Source organism: Branchiostoma lanceolatum, chromosome 5, assembly GCF_035083965.1.
Source record: "Branchiostoma lanceolatum isolate klBraLanc5 chromosome 5, klBraLanc5.hap2, whole genome shotgun sequence".
In the NCBI taxonomy this organism is placed as follows: Eukaryota; Metazoa; Chordata; class Leptocardii; order Amphioxiformes; family Branchiostomatidae; genus Branchiostoma; species Branchiostoma lanceolatum.
The window spans coordinates 17,002,112-17,023,003 of record NC_089726.1 but is presented as its reverse complement, the minus strand read 5'-3'; the positions used below and the strand labels follow the sequence as shown (position 1 = coordinate 17,023,003).

Sequence of the window (20,892 nt, the reverse complement as noted above, 5' to 3'; positions counted from 1 at the left end):
GTATGAACACACACGTCTCTCAGCGCCGCGGCAGGCAAGGTAGTGTGAGTCCAGGAATCTTAATAACGGGGTTCGGATCAAATGATTGAAAGATTTTGTGATCAACTTTATTGTCTACCATACACATCACTTTTCTGCCTGATCAAATGTGTTAACCTGAATTAGTATACGAATCATATTTGATATCTATCCACGGACGTGGTCGTATACGTATAGAAATATGTAAAGGAAAGTGTTAAGCGTATCTGAGTGACTTGAAACTTAACTTTAGAGCAAATGCCATGACGCTAAAAAGTAAATAAAGTAGAAAGCCATTTTTTGTGTCACTCTCTTGATATTAAGCAGTGCAATTTGTAAGTCATGGTTAGAATGGAATTATTTCACCATGCTGGTGTTCTATTACTTTAATTGAATGATTCCTGACAGAAATGGCGCGCAACACCTGCTCCTAAAGTGGTCCCGCGTTTAAAAAGTGTCTCCCGACACACGACATCAAACCGTCACACCGCGCATACCGTCATTATGTGGAAGCTCGCGCGCGTGCACATGCCTTCTGTCAGGAAAGGCGCGAAAATGGACAGAGTTTATTTGAACAGGTGAACACGAGACACAATGGCCAAATGAAGATTTAATTACGGTTTCGTCTTTCCCCGTCACGCTTGTTGTCGTTATCTCTAACCCAACGTGACCCGAGGTTTTGTGTTAAGCAGGTGCGAGGTTTGTCTGGACCTGCGCTCCTTTGTACTTCACCCAATAAAGCGGTCCAATAGAAGAAGCGTCACCATATTCCCTTTTTAGTCTGTCCAATATATTTTCTTGTTTCCTTTCGCCTGTAATTATGCGTAAACGAGACACGCTCCAGGAACCACAATGACGCAGACATCTGCGAGGTAGTGTCAGGGCGGAGGCATTTCTCGACTTGTCACAGCGCATTAGAGCAGTGGCGGGGACGCGCCACAAGGTGCCGCCTTGTTCTGTACCCCTCCGCTGTCGGGGGTCGTGCAGATGCACATTTGGGAGAGAAGGTCGTAAATGACCAGGAATTGAAAAAAGAAAGAAGAAAAGCAAATTGCAGCAGATGGAACGTCTGGGCGGAACTATGTATCTGTGATCACAGCGGTAGGAACTGGGCAGGTGTTGGCGGGTGGTTCCCACTGTGGTAACGCGTAGGGCCGACGTGACCAACTACAGCGCCACCGTATGAGCATTCAGACACGCACTCACACCAAACCATCGTACAGATCAATCATTCTTCATAGTTATCTTGAAGAATAGTGAACAACTCTCATTAGCTCGAAGTTGGTAAGGCTACGGTCCCAGTTCCAAAGCGGGGCCCGACTGGGCAGCTTGTGGGAACGAAAAATATGATACAAAACAAACAAAAGACACAAAACGTTAGAAAAATTACTCCTAATTATACATTATGTATTTTCTTGATATGCGTGTCTTATTTTTCGTTTTCGCAAACAGCCCGGCCGGGCCTCGGATTGGAAATGAGACCATAGCATAACTGGGAGACCCCGGTTCAAATCCTGGGACGGGACATCTCGGTTGGGGCTGCACCCGTCTTTCGGAAGGGACGTAAAATGTGGGTCCCGTGTTCGAGGAGGTTCCAATTTCTACTATTTCAGTTCCAGCGACCTGTGAAGCCTGGTAGAGGCTAGCTGATGAGCACACATCTCCACCTGAGCGGTAACAACACCGACCTGCCCCATGCAGTTTGTGTTGCAATATAAATTGCAACAAATAGTGAAGAAATGTCGGACATGTGTAGGAATGCCTGGTGGAGGCTATATTTTGCCCACGACATAAATATGCTACACCCACCTATTCCTACGGGGGTATGGATCGGCAAATAGGGGAATAATTGGTCAGGAAAGTCAAACCACGGTAAGGTTTTAAAATAATTCCCCCTGGGTTGGAAATGAAACGTTATGGTAGCCAAACTTCCCTGGCAAATATTCTCCCTATTACTGGTAGAGACTAGGCAAAATACATCTGGGAGTGTTTGTGTCTCATTGATGATAGTGGTTAGTGAAGTGTATAAATGTTTTATCATGTGTATTTCACCTTCTCTTCATGCATGTGTATTCTATGCATACTTTTGTGCTCATCATGTACAAATAAGTTTATCATGCGTTCATTTCATGTAATGTATACATGCATAGTTCCGCCCCCTTTCCCTATTCTATCAATCCATATCTATGTAATTGTCATACACGCATATCTTAATACACCCTCAGTTCTTCGAACGCGTATTATGTAATCTCCAAGCAGATACTGAGGTGGACTTTTACACCATTTTCTGACAAGTCGCCTTTTCTGACAGCCCTTCATCTCAAGACACGGCTGTCAAAATAGCATCAATTGTAAGACCCAAAATCTGCTTGGACATTACCTATTATCTATCTATTAAGATTCAACACATTTGTGGAAAGATTGACATAATAGGTGACTATCACCTTTTGAAGATGTCAACCTGATACCAGACTGTAAGGTTTGATCTAACGTTACTCATACCCGGAAGGACTTGACAGAACAGATACATATTTGCTCCACACTTGCACTTTGTGAAACTGTTGCAAGGGTCTGGGTGGCTCAATATGACCTTCCCCAACCAAAGTCAGGTACCCATTCACACCTGGGTGGAGTGAGGAAAGTCGTGTTTAGTGCCTTTTCCAAGGGCACAACATTGGGGCATATCGGGGTTTCGAACCCGCGACCTCTCGGTTTTGGGCAAAATACCCTACCGATTGCGCCACACGATGCCACGCTGAACTACTGTGTCCCTATTTAACCCCTCCTGTTGTCCCCTTTACACCTCTCAGCGGTAAATGATAACATTTACGAGCTACATGTGATATAGGGTGGGGCGACCAGATTCACTACTTTCATATGTGTAGCTTTTTTTTACACAACTTATTTTTGATCATTTTACAAACATGTTTGGTACAATACTCTCATTGGTCAGTGTCCGGATGTTGGAAGGAAGTTAAAAGTTAAGTTAAAATCCTCCCACACCATAAGGTGTATAGGGCGGTGCCCATCTCCGTTTCATAGCCCTGGGCCACACTGTGGTGCAATCACTGCAGCAGGGGGCTAGTCCACTTGCAGTGGAGTGTGTTTAACTTCCATACTGTTTCAGAAGTATGTAACGTTACCATTTCTATAAAGTATTTGGTATGACTCAATACATCTCTTGTCCATAGGTGTCCTACCCGGGCACGAACTCGGACCTTCTGGTTCCAAGTAATTTGAACCAGATGTGGTAAGTGACAGAAGTGCAGACCACTGCACCACAGGGGAACCCCGTTAGAAGGAAAAATACTGCTTATTCCTAAAAGATTATGAGCTAGACTCAATTATGAGCTGTTATAACTGTCGTAAAGTTAATCACTTCGGACAAAGAAAGTTTGAAATGGAGTCCGGCCTGTCACCGGACGACAAGCCCAGCTTTTGTGGAGGAAGGCAGGGGGTCTGTAAGTAATTGACCCCAATCTGTAGCTTCTCACCTGCTCATATCCAGGTGAAGGGGTGAAAAATCATACAAAAGGCACGGTTTAACGATCAGTCACTGGTCAACATTGATGCTACTATCACAGGATGGGCACGGATCATTGCTGCTGGATGTCGTGACGACCATTGAAGTCATGGGTCTGAAGTCTGAACTGAACTGAACACATGGTGGTCCTCCCTCACCTGGATTAAGTCTAATCTCCAAGCTGATCTAACGGTTGCAAAGACCGTATCCAACTGGCAGAAGTTTTTATTGTGGTTGCAAAATAAACTTCTTCTGCCAGTTGGATACGGTCTTTTCAACCGTTAGATCAGCTTGGAGATTAGGTTAAGTCGCCAGGGCGCATGTTCAGTAGTGCGTATCAGGTCGTATCAGCATGTAGAGGGATGATATCCCATCTATAGTTTCAAAAAAGTTGTGGCAGAAAAGAAATCATATGCAACAACAAAATTCTGATGCAACATTAACAAGAATCCATCGGATACCATGATGAATTCTAATGTAAATACAAGACAACAACTCCTGTACTAGCCTGCTAACACATTGCTAAAAACTATTAAAGGTACCATAGGATTAAATGGTGTCCAGTTGTTTGATTTTGCCACTGATTATTGATTGATTGATACAAGTAATCCACCATCCTCGTCCACCAGGACCTTTCCACCAGCCAGGCTAATCACTCAGAGTCTTGTGTATGCACATTATGTTATTTGTTGGTTAGCTGTAGACTGCGAGCAGCACAAACTGGTACTTAGCATCAGGACTTTCACGTGACAAGCGAACTCCAAGACGAGATCTGACTTTACCGGGTTGATAAATAGTTCATCTCGAAAGCTCCCCATAGTAGCAAACTCATTTGTTGTGTGTAGTTTTCACATTTTGTCAAAAGACTGATAATCTCCTTGTTTGCCTTCTGCATCTTTGTTCAAGTTTTAAGCAAAGTGGTCTCAATTTTTTCAGGGACAGGATCTTAGGGTACAACTATGTCATCAAAATGGCAACAGCCAAGCAGTGGTATTCTACAAGCACAGGCTTTGGTCCAGAGAGCTAGGAGTGGCAGCAATTTTTAACATTTCTCTTGACCAGAACCTCTGCTTGGAGAAAAGCGGTTGTAGGTTGTCACCAATTTCCTCCTTTAGAGTGATTCAGGGAGGTCAGTGGGTAAACTTAACATGTTTGAGTATCACAGGATCATCTGAAGACAAATTATCATCATGGCATCAAATGCAGGGTTTGGCAATTTTTTTACCTTTGACCTGTGATGATGCCATACTGGACTGACTTAATTTGAAGACATATTTTGGGGGTTCACATGACCTTGAGATACTTGACCACCTGATTAACTAGGTTAGAAAACACACCAACCTCCCTAAAAGATGCTAGAAGAGGAAATTCGGGACATCCTAACCTAGGCCCCTGGTTGGCTGTCCCCATTTTCATGACATAGGTTGTACTCGGCCGGAGGTTACTGACTCCAACTAGGGGGATGGCGGTTACAGGACCGGCTGGCCGCTAGGAGCACGATTTGTCAGGTTAAGTTGTAACCCATGAAATTGCCACACTTCTATGATCCAGGTACAGTATGGAGAACATTGTCATTTCAAGTCTCTGTAACTTAAATGCAAATATACACAAAAACCTGTCATTGTTTGTCACAGGCACAACTTGTGAGGAAACAAGACTGCACCCTACTTGCTTTGTCAGAATATCCCATAATACCCTCCAACAGGTACGTTGTGCCTTAGTTCTACGGCCACAGAAACTGACCATTTTGAAAGGTCAATCTTCGAGCAGATGTATCGAAGACACATTGTCTTTTGTCATGGTGAACAGTCAACCTGTTTATAAATGTTTTCCATTTGCCTTCTTTGTTAGATGAAACCTGTGTATGGTTGATTAGCTTTTTTCTTCACATTTCATTTGAAACAGATTGTTTGTGTACCTCATTTACCCGGAAAAAGCCTTAAAAATCTGTGCAAATGATAATGATAAAAGCTGATAAAAGAGGATAAAGACGTATTGAAACATCATACTGTAAGTAGTTTGCTATTAGCTAGTGTGTTACGCCAAAGGGCGGTTATACCGGCTATATAATAGTAGATACCCCGGTAGTATTACAGATAGTAAGCTCATCCTGTTTATTTGTAATCCAAATCTAAATAAGAAAAAAAATTTCCATGACAAGGATTTAATGAAACTTGATGTTTAATTTCTAACCATGTTGCTGGTATTTCTTAATCATCTAATTACTGTCCAAGTAAGAAAAACATTCTAATTGTTATGACATCTGGGATAACTGTGAATATATGGGACATATGGTTGAGAACGGTAGGTCTGATCGACAGAAGGAAACAGTTTGCTACCTCGCAGGCAATTGGCAAGTCGAAAACAGTTGCCGTCCCGGGGGCGATACAGATTAACATGACATGTGTGAGATAGGTGTGGTGTGGGAACACATGTAGGTAAAATACACGGCCCTTCCAGCAAAACTCAGCCAACTAGAGAGATGCATATCAGCAGAGGGTAAGTGGGGTTATGGCGGTGTCGTGTCCCCCGGCTGACCCCAGCCCTTCCTCAGATGTTGATGACTCGACTCAGCTTCTGGACTCTGTTCAGCAGCAGATCTCCCTTCTTGATGGTCTCCTGTAGCGAGAAAAGCGAAGACAAGAGACTCAGCGACCGACTGATAAATGAGCTAGTGACAAAGCCCGTCCCCGCAATAAATAAGTCAACATCATGGCAGGTTGTCAGCCTCTGGGGGCATTCCGGTGAGGGGTTCATCTCGAAGCCTCTTTTGTCTGCACAAATGCCAGGCATTGTTCGCTGACATTTTTCTGCTGGGTCCTTCTGTATGTATCTACTGTTTCGTAATTAATCCGGACTTCTGACAGTAAAAAGAGGGACGTGCAGAACTTATTCCCCCGTCTCACGCAGTCGGGACATTAAGATTATAAGAAGAATGGCGTCGGGAGACAGCTAAGAGACTTGTGTAACGGCTGGCACGAGTGAGTCAGCTGGCAAATATGCGTTAGGAACAGTATGATATATGAGACCTACCTGGTACTGCCAATTCTTGCTGTCAGGTCTGAAACAAAGGCAAGAAAAATCACTCATCAGTCAAAGTTGAACCGAAGCCAAGCACTACCCATCATCAAGAAAAACGTACGCTCCCATTAGGGCACTAAAACTTAAGTGGGAAACAATCCAATGAGCCCGCAAGTTGACGTTAAGAGCGGCTTTTGATGAAGTGTGATTTAAGGGGCAATAAAACATGTGTCCGTCCTCCGTAGTCATCTGCCCTTCAGTCTTTTAGAAGATGTCTCGTGTATATCACAATGTCTTAGCAGGTGGGCTACTAAACACTAGTGTCTGAGGCTCCTAAAGAGTCATGTCTTCTAAGGGGTCGTGTCTTGGAACGGAAAGTTGACGGGGTTCCGCGGAAGTTGTCTCACACGTTCTGTAAGACTTCCTGCCCCAAGCCGTGTAACACAACCAGGAGTAGAATTAGAATAACAAGAAGATTGCAGGGGGAAATTGTTTCTCCCCGTGATAAGAACGTGTTTACAAGGGCCTAATTGGCTGTATCATTGTGGGCAACACAGGTGGAACAGACTGTTCCCAGCCGCCTTGGGGACTTTTGCACGCATAAGTGCCGGACAATTACGGCAGATCCCGACTGATAACCATCGCTGACCTTTCCTGGGGAGTCACCCGTGCATCCTAAAACATCCATTGGTGATGAGGCACCAGTAGACATCAGAGCAGGGCCTACACCCCGCACCTGCCTCTCCATGTATATCAATGCAGCACCCTGTGCCTTTATCATTATGATCACAGCGCGGACCCCACCGTACCATCAATCATGCTAACAGGCCACGCTTCCCTCCCCGCGCCCGAACATGGTGATTTTCACGGCTCACATAAAGGGGGAGATTATTACATGATGGGAGACGCACTCAGCCTGCGACGCAAGGTGATTATTTAGTAAATGGACCTTGATGGGAGGGCGGTGATACCCACTGATTGCAGAGATACGAGCGGGGTTTTTATTGCTCTCCCCGCTCAGGGAGAACCTAAAATGTCTTTTCAAAATGCACAAACAGGATTTGGCCCGGATGGTGTAGCGACACTTTGAGCAATCCCTCGTCCCTTTACGATCCCGCAAATTCCTTGGAAAGGAAGAGGACGCTTTGACCGTGAAAATGCTATCACAACCTTGTGGAGTCATCTGGGGGTACTTTAAGTTGAACTGAACTGAACAACAACACAGGGCTGCACGGTTGCAAGTTGAGACATAGCTAGCAGACAAACTTTCAAATCATCCTGTTTTTCACACTTAAGTTTACATGATCTTCATAATGTTAGGTTAAATCAGCATTATTTTGGGGGCAAAGAGTCTCAAAGGACAGTCTTTTTATTATCTATACAAGTACGTAGCTGACACAACTAACCTGTCCTGAAGTGTAGAAAGATTTGGCAAGACGTTAAATGAATTGTGATACATATAATTGTGATAACATGCTGTATCACAACTCTGTCACAGAAATACAGCAAACAAAAGGAAGCCAAGGCGATCAAATAGCCTAAAATAGAGGAGTTTTTCACACCTTTCAGTTACAGGGAGTTGTAGACAACAAGGAAGAAACATGTAAACTAGACTTGCACCAAGGCAGGCAGCAAGTCTTCCTCACATGCCTATTCCTTCATATTCTTCTAATCTTCAGAAAGCTAACAAGAGCATTGTACTATCTTTAACGTAAGCCAAGTCATGCTGCTGACAGCGCATGAAAGAAACTTTCCAGCGTAGTTGCCAGGTTAACGAGAAGACGTACGCACTTTCTGAACGAGGACCCTTGAACTTGACATAACAATCTATCTTCAACATCTGCTGATGACATTTAATCATCACCGCAGATTTATATATCCATAGTCAAATATGGACTCCTACACTTGCGAAAAATAAAAGCAACAATGAAAATGAAAAGAAGCATATTAGAGAGCCAAATGGAAGGATTAAGAAACAAAAGGTACAATGTTTTCACATTGGGATTATACTATATTTATAGACTGTCTAGCTGGGATTACTTACTGTCTAGCTACTAGCACATCAGTTTTTCAAGACGAAAGTTCTTCATACAATAAAAATCATTATGATAGACATAAAACTGGATAAGTGAGCATGTGAAATTTTCTACATAGAATCAAATATGGATGCTGTTCCTTATATTAATGATTTGCCAGACAAAGCTGAAGCTACTTATAATCAGAATCTGTACTTGTAGTAAATTTTGTACACTGAACCTATCAACATGCCCTGATAGACTACTGTAAATGCAGAAATGTTCGCGGTGGTTTTATGTTCGCGGTTTTCACGGCGAACTCTTCACCGCGAACTTAAGAACACCGCGAAAAGACGTTCCATTGTGTGACTGTAGCGCTACTATTGTTTCAAACGCGAACGCGAAACCACCACGAACGCTCCATTTTCTGCTTACCGCGAAATTAAATCCCCGCAAACATTTCTGCATTTACAGTATTTAGAGGCTGTTAGAATGGACAGTGTTTGCTTATGATCATATGTGGTTCAATTAGAACATCTGGGTGGCCCAATGGAAAATCTCAGAGGCCCTTTGGCTACATGGCCCTACTTAGACTTGAGCCGTAAAGACCTCAAGTCCCTGCCTTAGAATTACACGATCCCTTTCTTGTTGGGTGAACTGTGATAACCGTTACAGTATTTACCCAAATATCAGGGTTGTTTTCAGGACCCATACCCCCAATTTGCTTTCCACACATACAACATGTAAAACAGCTCCACACTAAAAAAAAGATGTTCTGAATTCTGACATGGTCCCTTAGAATTAGATCATATGCAATTTGCTTTCCACACATACTACATGTACAACAGCTCCACACTGGATGTTCTGAATTCTGACATGGTCCCTTAGATCATATGCAATCTGCTTTCCACACATACTACATGTACAACAGCTCCCTCCACACTGGGTGTTCTGAATTCAGACATGGTCCCTTAGATTATATATAATTTGCTAAAATCCACACATACTACATGTGCAACAGCTCCAGACTGTCAGCATGACTTTAGGCACACTAAGAGGCTCATTACTAACACTCAGGTCTCTGTCCTGTACTGAAGAGTCATTACTCCCTGCCGGGTGGAAGGTCTACACTGTAGATTCTATTTCCCTTTTTTGGGCACTAAAATTGCTTTGGTTGCCTTTAAGAAGGTAGGAGATGGCACACAGCCAAGATCTAGACATGTCTTTGTACTATAAATTCAGTTACTTTCCCAGTGGTTTTATTTCGCGGCATGTTGAAAAGAATGTTTTTCACTGTGTTATAAATTGTTGACTGAAACAATTCTGTGGTACAGTAGTCATACAAGGGAGACGCATTTGCAGTTCCATGAATTTGAATGAGTGACGGCTACAAAAAAACGCAAAAATAAAACGGACGCAAAAGCCCTAGAGCCCTACCATTGAAAAAGCCACACAAAAGGTGAAACTGGTCTGGGTGTGGGCTTGAATTAAGTTTCCAGACTGAAACTATGCGAAAAATCGCACCCCCTCCTAGCCCTCTAGAGTCTAGACTGAAACCTCTGCTTAGAGAACAGGCTACAGCGTCCTTTCTGAACATGTCCAGGTCAAAAGATTAAAAAAAAGGAAGTTCTGCTGCAGTACCAAGGTCACAAACCAGGAGGGCCAAAATTGACCCTCACATTTGTCTTCCTAACACCTACCCACATACCAAATATCATCATATTCCATCCAGAAGCTCTTGTCGAGTTATGCTGACTATAAAAATCCGGAAACACAAACACACAGACAGACACACACAGACACGCCCAAAACAAATTCTCCATTTTTCATGGAGACAATGATGTAAAGGTGGCAAAAAGAGGTTGCTTCTTTGACTAGACTTAATTGCGAGTCTATGAGACAAAAGTCTGATGTTTTCATATAATTTGCTACTAAAACTCAGAGAGCAGGCCCTCAGCCATCTGTCGTGTTGACTTTAAAATTAAAGCTTATTGAATCTTTACTTGAGTTCCTTCAGTGAACATAGTAATTTTCCCCATCTAGGCCATTGTAATACAACTGTGCATAATGATACCTTACCGTTACCCCATTTTTACCTGGTACAGGTGGGCAATTGACTTAAGTGACAGTTCCATTGAGAGAGCCGCTTTGTAAAGGATCATAACATCCTTATCACATGCCTGTAGGCCTGCCATAAAGGCAATAAAAAAACTTAGTACTGTCAATGAGGATAATGCAACTAGTCCTTCCTTGAGAATTGATCTAAAGAAGCCAACTTCTTTTCCTTTTACATGGCTTTATTATGCTTTCTGAAAGTACAAAGCTTGATTATTTGGTTTGAAAATAAAATATTCCATTTCACAAAGCTAGCAGTTACAACTGTTTTATCTCCTAGCTTTTAAAGTTTTCAATCTTCCAACAGTCAAACGTTATTCTCAATTCCTACTTCAATTCATTTCTAAAACTTTATGTTATGCTAAATGTGAGATATTGTGTAAGCAAACGAATACTATATGGATAACATTGCTGCTGATAAATAATGTTGTACATAATGTGTCCTCATTCAGTCCATGACTCTACCTTTAAAAAAACTTGAGGACCGGTCCTTTTACCTAGATACCTGCAGTCTAATTTTAGGACCCTCGATTAATTCACAATAAAGATCATCCATAAAGATAGACCCTGGAAACTTTCAATAACCGCGGAGGTAGCTATCCCTAAAACACTTGGGGACAATGAAACAATGGTGCTAGAGGAAAAAGTATGACTGTTAAATACACTACACTTGAGAATATAATTTGGGTATACAATAGCCATTATATGTTCTAACATTAGGCAGCTGGTGCTTTGCAATGCAGATATTGTACCAACAACAAAGACACAACCAACAAAAAGTTCAGAGTTTAACTAAAGAGTTTAAAGCTAGAACATGGACTCCCAGAAACTCTCTGGATAGAGTGGTTAGACTGTTTCACTTTTGTTTCAGAGCAATTTATCTAGAGTTAGAACACAATCTAAAAGAAATTAACACCCGAGATACACCCTCCAAACGATAATGAATACGAGCGCGATTAAACGCTCGTAAAAGTTTAAAGGGAAATATCACAGGAAGGGGTAATGGGTTGAACCAAATGCGGTAAGGGGAGTGTTCCGGGCGATACAATACTTAGGGAGCCATTTGTTGGACAATGGGCGCATGTTCAGCAGCTGGTTCTCCAGACTATGGGCATTTAATGAAGCACATGGAAACCACAGACTGCACATGTTGGGTCCTGGGCATGCTTTAGGGACCTTTCTGTTACTGTAAATGCATTTAAGTTCACATGGTTTTCGTTTCGCGGTAGGAAGAAAATGGAGTGTTTGTGGTGGTTTTAAGTTCGCGGCAGTGCTTTTAAGTCACATTCGGCTACAGTATTGGACAAAAATGTTCGCGGTTGTTTTAAGTTCGCAGTGAAACGGTTGCCCGCGAAAACCGCGAACATATCTGCATTTACAGTACTGCATAGTTTTAGTCATCTTTCTACTTGAGGTTGCGGCCGCTAAGCAACCATTGAAAGACAAAAAAATTGACAAATCACTCAATGAGTTTGAAATCAATAGAAAAATTTATGCTGTGTTTTGTTGTCTTGCGAATCATACTTTAACATTGTGCATCGTGTAACAATAACAAAATTAAAGTTCGCACAAATGAAATTCTAGTACTCAACAGTCCTTCAGCGATTCCCATTCTTTTGGGGTTTTAAGAGTTTTACTTTTTTTTCTTTAGCTGTAAGAATTGAGGTCTGACTCAAGTTTAGAACGATATAAACAAGTGCGATACCTTGTATCAATAAGTAAATCTGGGAGACTTTTGTACAAAGACAGGCAGTGTTTTGCGGGGAGATTTGAAAAGGATAACAGCGTTCCACTTTTCGTTTTTTTCACTTTCCATTTTTGTCTCGGCTGGTTGAATTGTAAAGGACCAGGTATGTAGTTGTATGTGCTGGAATTCTATGGCATGTCAAGGCATTTCCATAAGTGCTCTTGCAAAAATTACCTTTATTATGCAATGTCATCACCTGGCTTTTAACCCTAATCCTGCACCCATTATAACACCTCTGTCGTACCTAAAGTAACAACATGCTTAGCCTGGCGTCGACAGATGCTTTTCATAATTATCCCTGTAATAATATGGCTCCCAGATGTCACAGGTTATAAATAAACCTTCAATTCTGTTTCCGTTTGCAAGGTGTTGAGTTTCGTTCACACAATATCTTCTGTAAGAAGTCAAAGCTTTCAAAAAAGTTGTTGACTGTTACTTTTAGCCTGGGTTGCAGACATGTTTGGGCTGTTTTTTTCTGCACACACAAAAATGAGACTGGTTTCCAGTCTATTACACTTTCAGTTAGATAGTAGGGTGGACACTGTAGACATGGGCATAGAAATGTTGCTAGTAAATAAACCTTTATGAAAACAAAAACTTCAAACTCTGTGAAATAATATCTGTCTGAAATTTATTCCAACCCAAAATGCCTCAGATTTTTTTCCAACCCACATTAATCTATCAACAATCTCTGTTGAAGTACTGTACATTCATTTATTTTTGTGGGAATTTCTTTTATCCATAGAAGGGAAAAGGAGGTTTTTGCAGTGTTTTAAGTTCGCGGTTCAAACAATTCATTGCTGGTACTGTACAGTAGCCAAACATTGAAAAACACATATTCCCGATGGAGAGATCACTGCAAAAACATGAAACACAGAAAACGTTTCACGATCTATAGTATTATTACACTTAATCAAGTTGAACACATTAGAGGGACGGGTTTGGGACACATTAACACATTATCATCACCTGTAAGCTGTGTACTGTCCATGTGCAATATGGCATGTCCTGTACCCACCTGGCCATGTCATCTTATTACTCTCAACATCTATTGTTTACATCCTTTATTAGCAAAATTGGATTATTGTCAGCATAACAACACACAGGCTAGTGATGCAAACTTGCTTAAGACAAGGAGCTTTCAATATATATGTATGTACTCCTTGCTTAAGGATTCTATATAGACATGCTTTTTAAAGGAAACCAAAGCAATATTAGGGTCCGAAAAATTGGATTTTGAAAGTCAATTTATTTAGTCATTTCTATACATGATTAGTTTAAACAACACTATCACAATGTATAGCGACGTCCATGATGCAAAAATACGACGTCCTTGTGATGTGAGAACTCACTAAAAATCGTGGCCGGAGTTTTTGTAGGCTCGTGAAATTAAGGGGATCATCGTACGGCACGATTTTGCGTGGTTTTAAAATCCTAAAAGTATGAAGTTATTAGGCAAATGTGCTAAACAATGTCAGTAAATGTCACTACCATAAAGATTTCAGCATTTTTTTTATTTCCATTTTTGGTCCTAATATTGCTTTGGTTGCCTTTAAGAGTGACATAACAAGTATTAGAAATGACAGACTTAGAGTGTTGGATAGAAAAAAATCATTGTGGTGACACAAAGAGATGTGAAATGAATGAACCATTAAGGTGCCTAAAAGATGAGGATATACATACCTATTTGTCTCAACGATGCCCCCTACTTTGTCTATCTTGCAGTGCAGGCGACCGGCTGCTATGAATCGGGATAGCTCCCTGGAACAAACAAAAGAGCTTTTAACATAATCTAAAATAATCAAAAACCTAACTTCGGAAATGCTTTCTAGCACAAATAAAAATTTTCTTGCAGAGTTCAAGATACGGTAGCTAAGATATTTTCATAACTGATCATCAACATAAAAAAAGTGGTGAAATCCACAGCAAAATAACAGTTACACACCATGCAATAGACGAAAAATAGAAAGAAAAAAAGGTACAAAAATTAATTCAGGCTATTCATTAACCTTTAAGAATAACAACTCCCCAATCCTTTACCCACCTAAATACAAGTTAGGACAACAGAACACTTACGTTTTAAAAACTAGTCTGTGAGGGAACAAGTCATACTTACTGGTCTACGAATTCAACCGTCACGCCGAACGCTGTCGCCATGTACTGTAGGGTCAGGCTACGGTACGACTCCAGTAGCTGGGAGTACGCCATGATACGCATCTCGCGCACGTAGTACCGGTAGTGCAGGTGTAACCAGTGGTCGACCTTGATCTTCTCTTCCACCCAGCCTGAAGGGGGAGGGGGGCAGCAGAATGAAACATGTGTGCATACAATGTGCATACAACATCCTTCAGACAAAAAAAGGGCTGGCTTCCTCTAAGTCTCTCTCTCTCTATCTAATCTAATGTCTTTTATTCCCCATCATATGGGGGAGCCTGTGGACTCCTCATCAAGTGCAAGTCTTTTTTTGTAGCAAGAGTTTTTACGGCTGGATGCCCTTCCTAACGCCAACCCAAACCCTACTGTAGGGCTTAGGACATGGGATATGCGTTAAGCCTTTCCCAAGGGCACAACGTCTGGGTGCATGTCCGAACATGTCTGGGTACACCCCTGAGGATTGAACATTGGTCTCATTGGTTCATGGCCGGATGCTCTGCCACTATGCCACACAGACTACAATAATTTCAATTCACAGCAATTTAGGACACAACTGACACTTCATATCAGAATTATTTCACTGTAGTTTTCACAACATATCAGAAAACAAAAACGCTGCTTTCTTACAAAGTGATAATTTGTATTCTGCACGAAAACCTAACTGTTATCTATATTGCAAGAAAACACAATACTGTAAATTCATGTACTTTTAGGGCAGTTTTTTAATATTGCGGTAGGAGGAAAAGAGAGGTTTTTGCCATGTTCTAATTTCGTGGTTGAAACAATTCTGTAGTAGAGTAGCGATGCGTGGGAAATGCACGCTGCTATTTGTGGTGTTGTGAATCTGCGGTGGAGAAGTCACCATGAAAACCGCGAACATAACAAAGTTTCAAAATTGACAGTTGGTATGAAAATCACGTCATATTCATTCATTTATTTATTTAATCTTTAAACATCTGAGTGGCTCCTTCAGCCATAAGCCCAAGGGGGCACAGAAACACATGAAATTAAACAAATGGGAAACAAAGGAATATTTACATGTAACAATGTCACAGAAAATAACTCAACTGAACACATACGGAAGGAAATAAACATACCTGAAAATATTTCAATGATAATGAAATATATCAAGTATAAAATGAAAACTAAACAAAATGACATTATATACAGGTCCAAAAACAAGCAGTCCTAGGCCGTAATCCAATACTCAAAGTCCACAAAACCTTCTAGGTCAGGTTTCGTGGGAGGTCAGAGGTCTGTTAAGCATTGCTATTTTAAACTGCTTAACCTTTTGTAGCTGCCTTATGTTATTAGGAAGGAGGTTGAAACATTTGGCACCTGTGTATGCGAAAATTCTGTTTCCAGATGTAGTGGTATAGTTTGGAAGGTGAAGTTATATAATATATAGTAATTATACCAAGACATACAGTAGTCTAAGATGCATAGATTCTTACCCAGAGCCTTGAAGAAGCTGCCGTAGTGACAGTCGTACAGAGAGAAGAGGTACTCCCTCAGCTGAGGTAGACCATGCAGCACCTCTAAGATCTCTGCACCCTTAATCACCTGGAAAACAATAAGAATTGGGCTGTAAATTTTTCATTCAAAACAACTTATGCGAGCAAACAAATCTAATATTTACTTCTACAGTAAGTAAGGCTAGGTCAACTGAATTCCATGTCAACTAAAATGAAGCCCACTTACAGTTAATGTGTTTGTGTAGTCATAAGTGGCATAGTCATTGCAATATTTCTTTACTTCTTATTATATAACAAAAATGAGCAACCAAAAACTGAACTGTAAATGTTATAAACTGTTAACATGTGTTAAACACATGTGCAGCGTGTATGTGAATAGATGCTCTGTATCTCAGTATAAACTTAAATCTAAAGCCTTGTGTCACTTATTTCTTGTGGTTGAATCAACCTTTTCTCTATAGTGGCCACCTGACCGTTGTTGCCAAATTGGCCCAGTCCCTTGAGTGACCACTATAGACATATCAATCCCAGGTTGACAATTGTGGTACTTGAAGGCATGACTACTTCTTGTTCTTCTCTGAACTAGTATCAGGTACTTAGTAGTTGGTACGTCCACCTCACCTTTTCTCTGAGCTGTGGCCTGTCCAGTGCGATCATACTGATCATGACGGTGTAGGTGACGAACTCCTTGTACCCCATCAGTTCGTAGGAGGTGAAGGTGGACACGGTGTCCAGGAACAGTTCGGCCGCTTTCTTAAAGTCCCGGATGGACATACAGTACAGACCCTGGTACACCTTCAGACGGTTTCTCCGGTCCCAGTCTCCGCCTTGCTCAATCAGACTGGACAGAAATAAAATACCATAAATTCCTTGTTTTTGGTTGGGACTTAAAGGAGTCCTAAACTCCAGGGGGGGGGGGAGTTATTTTCCAATAGATAATAATTTTAGGAAGTAAAAATGAATACTTTTACAGTATACGATAAAGTACCCACTAGTACCGTGCGCATAAAAAAGCATTCTACCAAATTCCCCAGGCGAACCTCTATTTTCTGATTGATTGACTTAAACAACCTCAGCCTATGGCCTAATACAGTGAGCCTGACAAGGCCTGAAAGTTAGATTATAAAAAGAATGTCATGGGGGTTAAGAAAAACTCGTCTTGCTATGTGTTCTTTTATATCTTATTAACAATTGACCTTCTTCTTGTGCTTAACCACCCTCATTTATGCCGAAAATATCCATGATTAATGATGTATGTTTACGCATAGGGAATACATGGGTAGGGTCTGCACGGGTTTCATATATCATATGGTTTTAAAAAAACACACCTTGTGTAATTCATAACAAGGGGAATTCTGTAAAAGGTCGACTGGTTATGTATTCATTGATACATTATCTAGTGGAAAATAACACTCCCTTCTGGAGTTTAGGACTCCTTCAAAGGCAACCAAAGCAATATTATGGCCCCAAAAATTGAAATAAAAAAAATAATGCTGAAATCTTCATGGTAGTGACATTTACTAACACTGTTTAGTACATTTGTCTCCTCTTTTCAAACATTAAAAAGATACAAAAGTGGTAAATAAGACTACATACATAGGCTACTCCTCTTGAAGCTACAAAAGAAAACTGGAGGATAGTGCGAACCTTTTGGCCTTGTCTATGTTCCTAGTGATGAGGTCATGGTCCATGTAGAACAGACCGATGCGGATCTGGTAGAAGATGACGTCCAGGCGGTTACCCATCCCCACCGTCTTCTCAAACGTCTTACGGAATGCTGTCAGGCTGTTCTCCTGCTCAAGAAAAGTCAAGACAAAACTGATGACTAGCGTTCTACCTGATCATGGGCTAAGGGGCTCTACAAGATTGGTTATGGAGCAAGAATGCCCCCTTGTGTTTGTTGGAAGTACTGCAGCTCAAAGGTTTACTAGTTTTACTGGTCAAGTCTACAAATGTATCCAGGACACAGAAATATGGTGTAGAAAAGTCAAGTCAAGATTGGTTATGGAGTAAGAATGCCCCCTTGTGTTTGTTGGAAGTACTGCAGCTCAAAGGTTTACTAGTATTACTGGTCAAGTCTACAAATGTACATGTATCCAGGATGCAGAAATACAGTGTAGACGACTACTAGTAGAGACAGAATCATAAAGAGGACAGTATCATACAACAGTGGCTTTTGGTACAAATTAATACATAAGAACATGTGTGCATAAAAGACTGCAACATTAATAGTATGTAAAGCCACAACCATGACTCTAACCGGCTGGAAATGTTTTCCGTCATCCTGTTGATCATCAGATGTGAAAATTCCAAAAAGGCTAATTTTATTTCCATCATCATTCATGTACAAATTTCCTTCATAAATTTGTTAATTTCTTTGTTTGTATTGCATACCCGGTAAACCGCATCATGGCGTAACATACCAGGTTTGTACTGAAGCGTACAAGCTGCATATCCGGACAGATTTATATGATCCACACACACCGGGAAGGACCCCTACTCTTTTCAATAAGTGTGTGGGAGATTCTTTAACATGCTTGAGGTGTGGCTCTCCTCAAACACGGGACCTCCATTTAACGTCCTATCCGAGGGACGTCCCTACCTGAAGCTTGGTAGTCATTTTCACCTGAGTAAAGTGGGGAAAGTAGTGTGAAGTGCCTTTCCGAAGGGCACAACGTCATCAGGACAAATCAGGGAACCCCGAGTTCGAACCCGGTATCTCTGGGTTCTGGGGCCAAACACCCTGCCACTACGCCACCGCGACGCCATTGTTCATTATCAAGACTTGAATATTTCTATATTTTAAGTCTTAACCCACCGATTTTGCCTGTCAAGGTTGACGGAATGGTCATAAACTGTAACGCCAGTCTCACCTTGTCACCAATCTTACACAGGTACTCAGCCTTGGCCAGCAGGGCGTCCTTGATCTCAGACTCGCCCAGGTTGGCCTCGGCGTCGGCCAGAACGTCGTCCAGTCTCTTCAGCTCCTGTTCGTTGGCCTTCTTCATCCTGCTGTGTAAGGCCGTGTCCACTGGCCAGCCCAGCTCCTCACACGTCTCATAGTAGAACGGGGCCATGTCTGCAGGGAGGAGGGGAAAAATTCAATAGTTAGTTAAAAGTTCAAATCCTCCCACACCATAAAGTGTATAGGGCAGAGCCTATCTCCGTTTCATAGCCCTGGGCCACACTGTGGTGCAATCACTGCAGCAGGGGGCTAGTCCACTGGCAGTGGAGTGTGTTTAACTTCCATACCGTTTCAGAAAGTATGTACCATTTTTATTAAGTCTTTGGTAGGACTCGATGCGCCTCTTATCCAGACGAGTCCCACCTGGGCGTGAACTCGGGCCTTCTGGCTTCTCATAATTTGAACCAGATGTGGTAAGTGACAGAAGCACAGACCACTACACCACAGGGACACCCCCGAAAAATTCAAAATTGCCTTGCAATTTGTCAAGATGAAGAAACCCTGGAAACACAGCAAAACATTATCCGTCTTTCTCCAGACAATTCTTTCTATTGTCGTTTCCCACCGTCGTCACCTGTACGATTGATCTCTAAGCTGTTTGTATTTTTGTAGTCTATAGTTAGTGATTGGGCCGAGTTTAGGGTTAGAATTAGGGTTAGAGTCTTAATGGGAACGAGGGGGGGGGGGCATCTAGAAACCTTTTCTCCCTATAGTCTAGGGAAGGGAAACATGGGTGTGACACATATGTCTATGAAAAGTAAAGTGAGTAAAGCAGTCAGATGCTTTTTTGTTAGCTTGTACTCGTGCAATGCTTCGGCTCACGAAGTGCAATGCTTCGGCTCACGTTTTTGACCAAGCACTGGGTCACCCATACTTTTCTCGATAAGTGTGTTGGGTTCTTTTACGTGGTGAAACAATCCTGTACATCATATATTGTTCTGCTGTAGGGTGGCCTGCTGGTATCTGAGTCAAGGGGAATGACTGTAGAGTGACACAATGAAGTAAACCTGTTTGGGATCTTATATTAGAGGTTGGAAGATTGGACATCACAAAAATATCATCAGCTTGTGAATTTGAAATTACTGGAAGATGGCATCTGGTGGGCTGCAATTTTAGGTGGTCCTATTTTTACTTGATACTTTCTTTAACAAATTTGAAACATAATTCGCCAAAAAATACTCAAATTTCAGAATTGGGAAAATAGGAAACATTGAATTTTCAAACCAAATAACTTCCTTTTCGAAAAATTCGGATTTATTCAGATTTTCATGTTTTCTGCATCTTTCTACTAGTAACCAAATATTTTGGTCAACGATGCGACTATATTACCAGACTTGGCAACATTTCTTCGGTTTAGTTACTATTTAGAGCTTAGAAGACCAAGTAAATGTCAAAAGTTGTTAGTACCATGTAAAACTGAGACATAAAACGGCAATCTATCCATCGTATTTCGTACATGACTAAACAAAACAGGAGTTGCCCCCCTCCCCACACCGGTAGTCAAACTGTCCCTTTTTCCACTATACTCACTGTTTTCGATGATGGCGTCCACAAGTTGTTTCTTAACAGCCTTATCATTCTTGTGTTCTTCCAGGGAAAGGTAAAATTTCCACTGAGAAAGATAAAGATTGGGGTTTTTAGGCAAACCCTCTTCTTCTAAATTTTCGACAGGCATGATTTTTGCTGTGTACTCAAACTCTCGCAGGAACTCTCGCGAGAATACAAGCAAGTTCTCGCGTGTTGTATTGCAATAATAGTCCTTCTCTACAAGAGGGCGCTTCTACACTGTACATTACAGCTTCCTGTCAGTCATTTCATCGTCGTTGTAGCTATGCTTTCATAGGTTCTACCTGACTGTT

General features: G+C 41.5%; 1 protein-coding gene across 1 annotated transcript; it reads right to left on the bottom strand.

Annotated features, from left to right (window-relative positions):
- Positions 1–5,857: 5,857 nt before the first annotated feature.
- On the bottom strand, positions 5,858–20,749 carry LOC136435483 (26S proteasome non-ATPase regulatory subunit 6-like). Its single transcript, XM_066429027.1, has 9 exons — positions 20,564–20,749; positions 18,942–19,147; positions 17,716–17,861; positions 16,690–16,909; positions 16,048–16,156; positions 14,556–14,724; positions 14,123–14,200; positions 6,575–6,602; positions 5,858–6,160 (listed from the first exon to the last, which is right to left on the bottom strand). Exons 1-9 carry the CDS (start codon positions 20,706–20,708, stop codon positions 6,092–6,094), a joined length of 1,170 nt encoding a protein of 389 aa, XP_066285124.1. The 5' UTR covers positions 20,709–20,749; the 3' UTR covers positions 5,858–6,091.
- Between the last annotated feature and the right edge of the window lie 143 nt (positions 20,750–20,892).

Coding starts and splice junctions, on each gene's coding strand:
- LOC136435483 (XM_066429027.1), bottom strand. CDS start 20,708: ATGCCTGTCGAAAATTTAGAAGAAGAGGGTTTGCCTAAAAACCCCAAT. Junction 19,148..20,563: donor GGACGCCATCATCGAAAACA/GTGAGTATAGTG, acceptor TCCTCCCTGCAG/ACATGGCCCCGTTCTACTAT. Junction 17,862..18,941: donor TGTGTAAGATTGGTGACAAG/GTGAGACTGGCG, acceptor TTTCTTGAGCAG/GAGAACAGCCTGACAGCATT.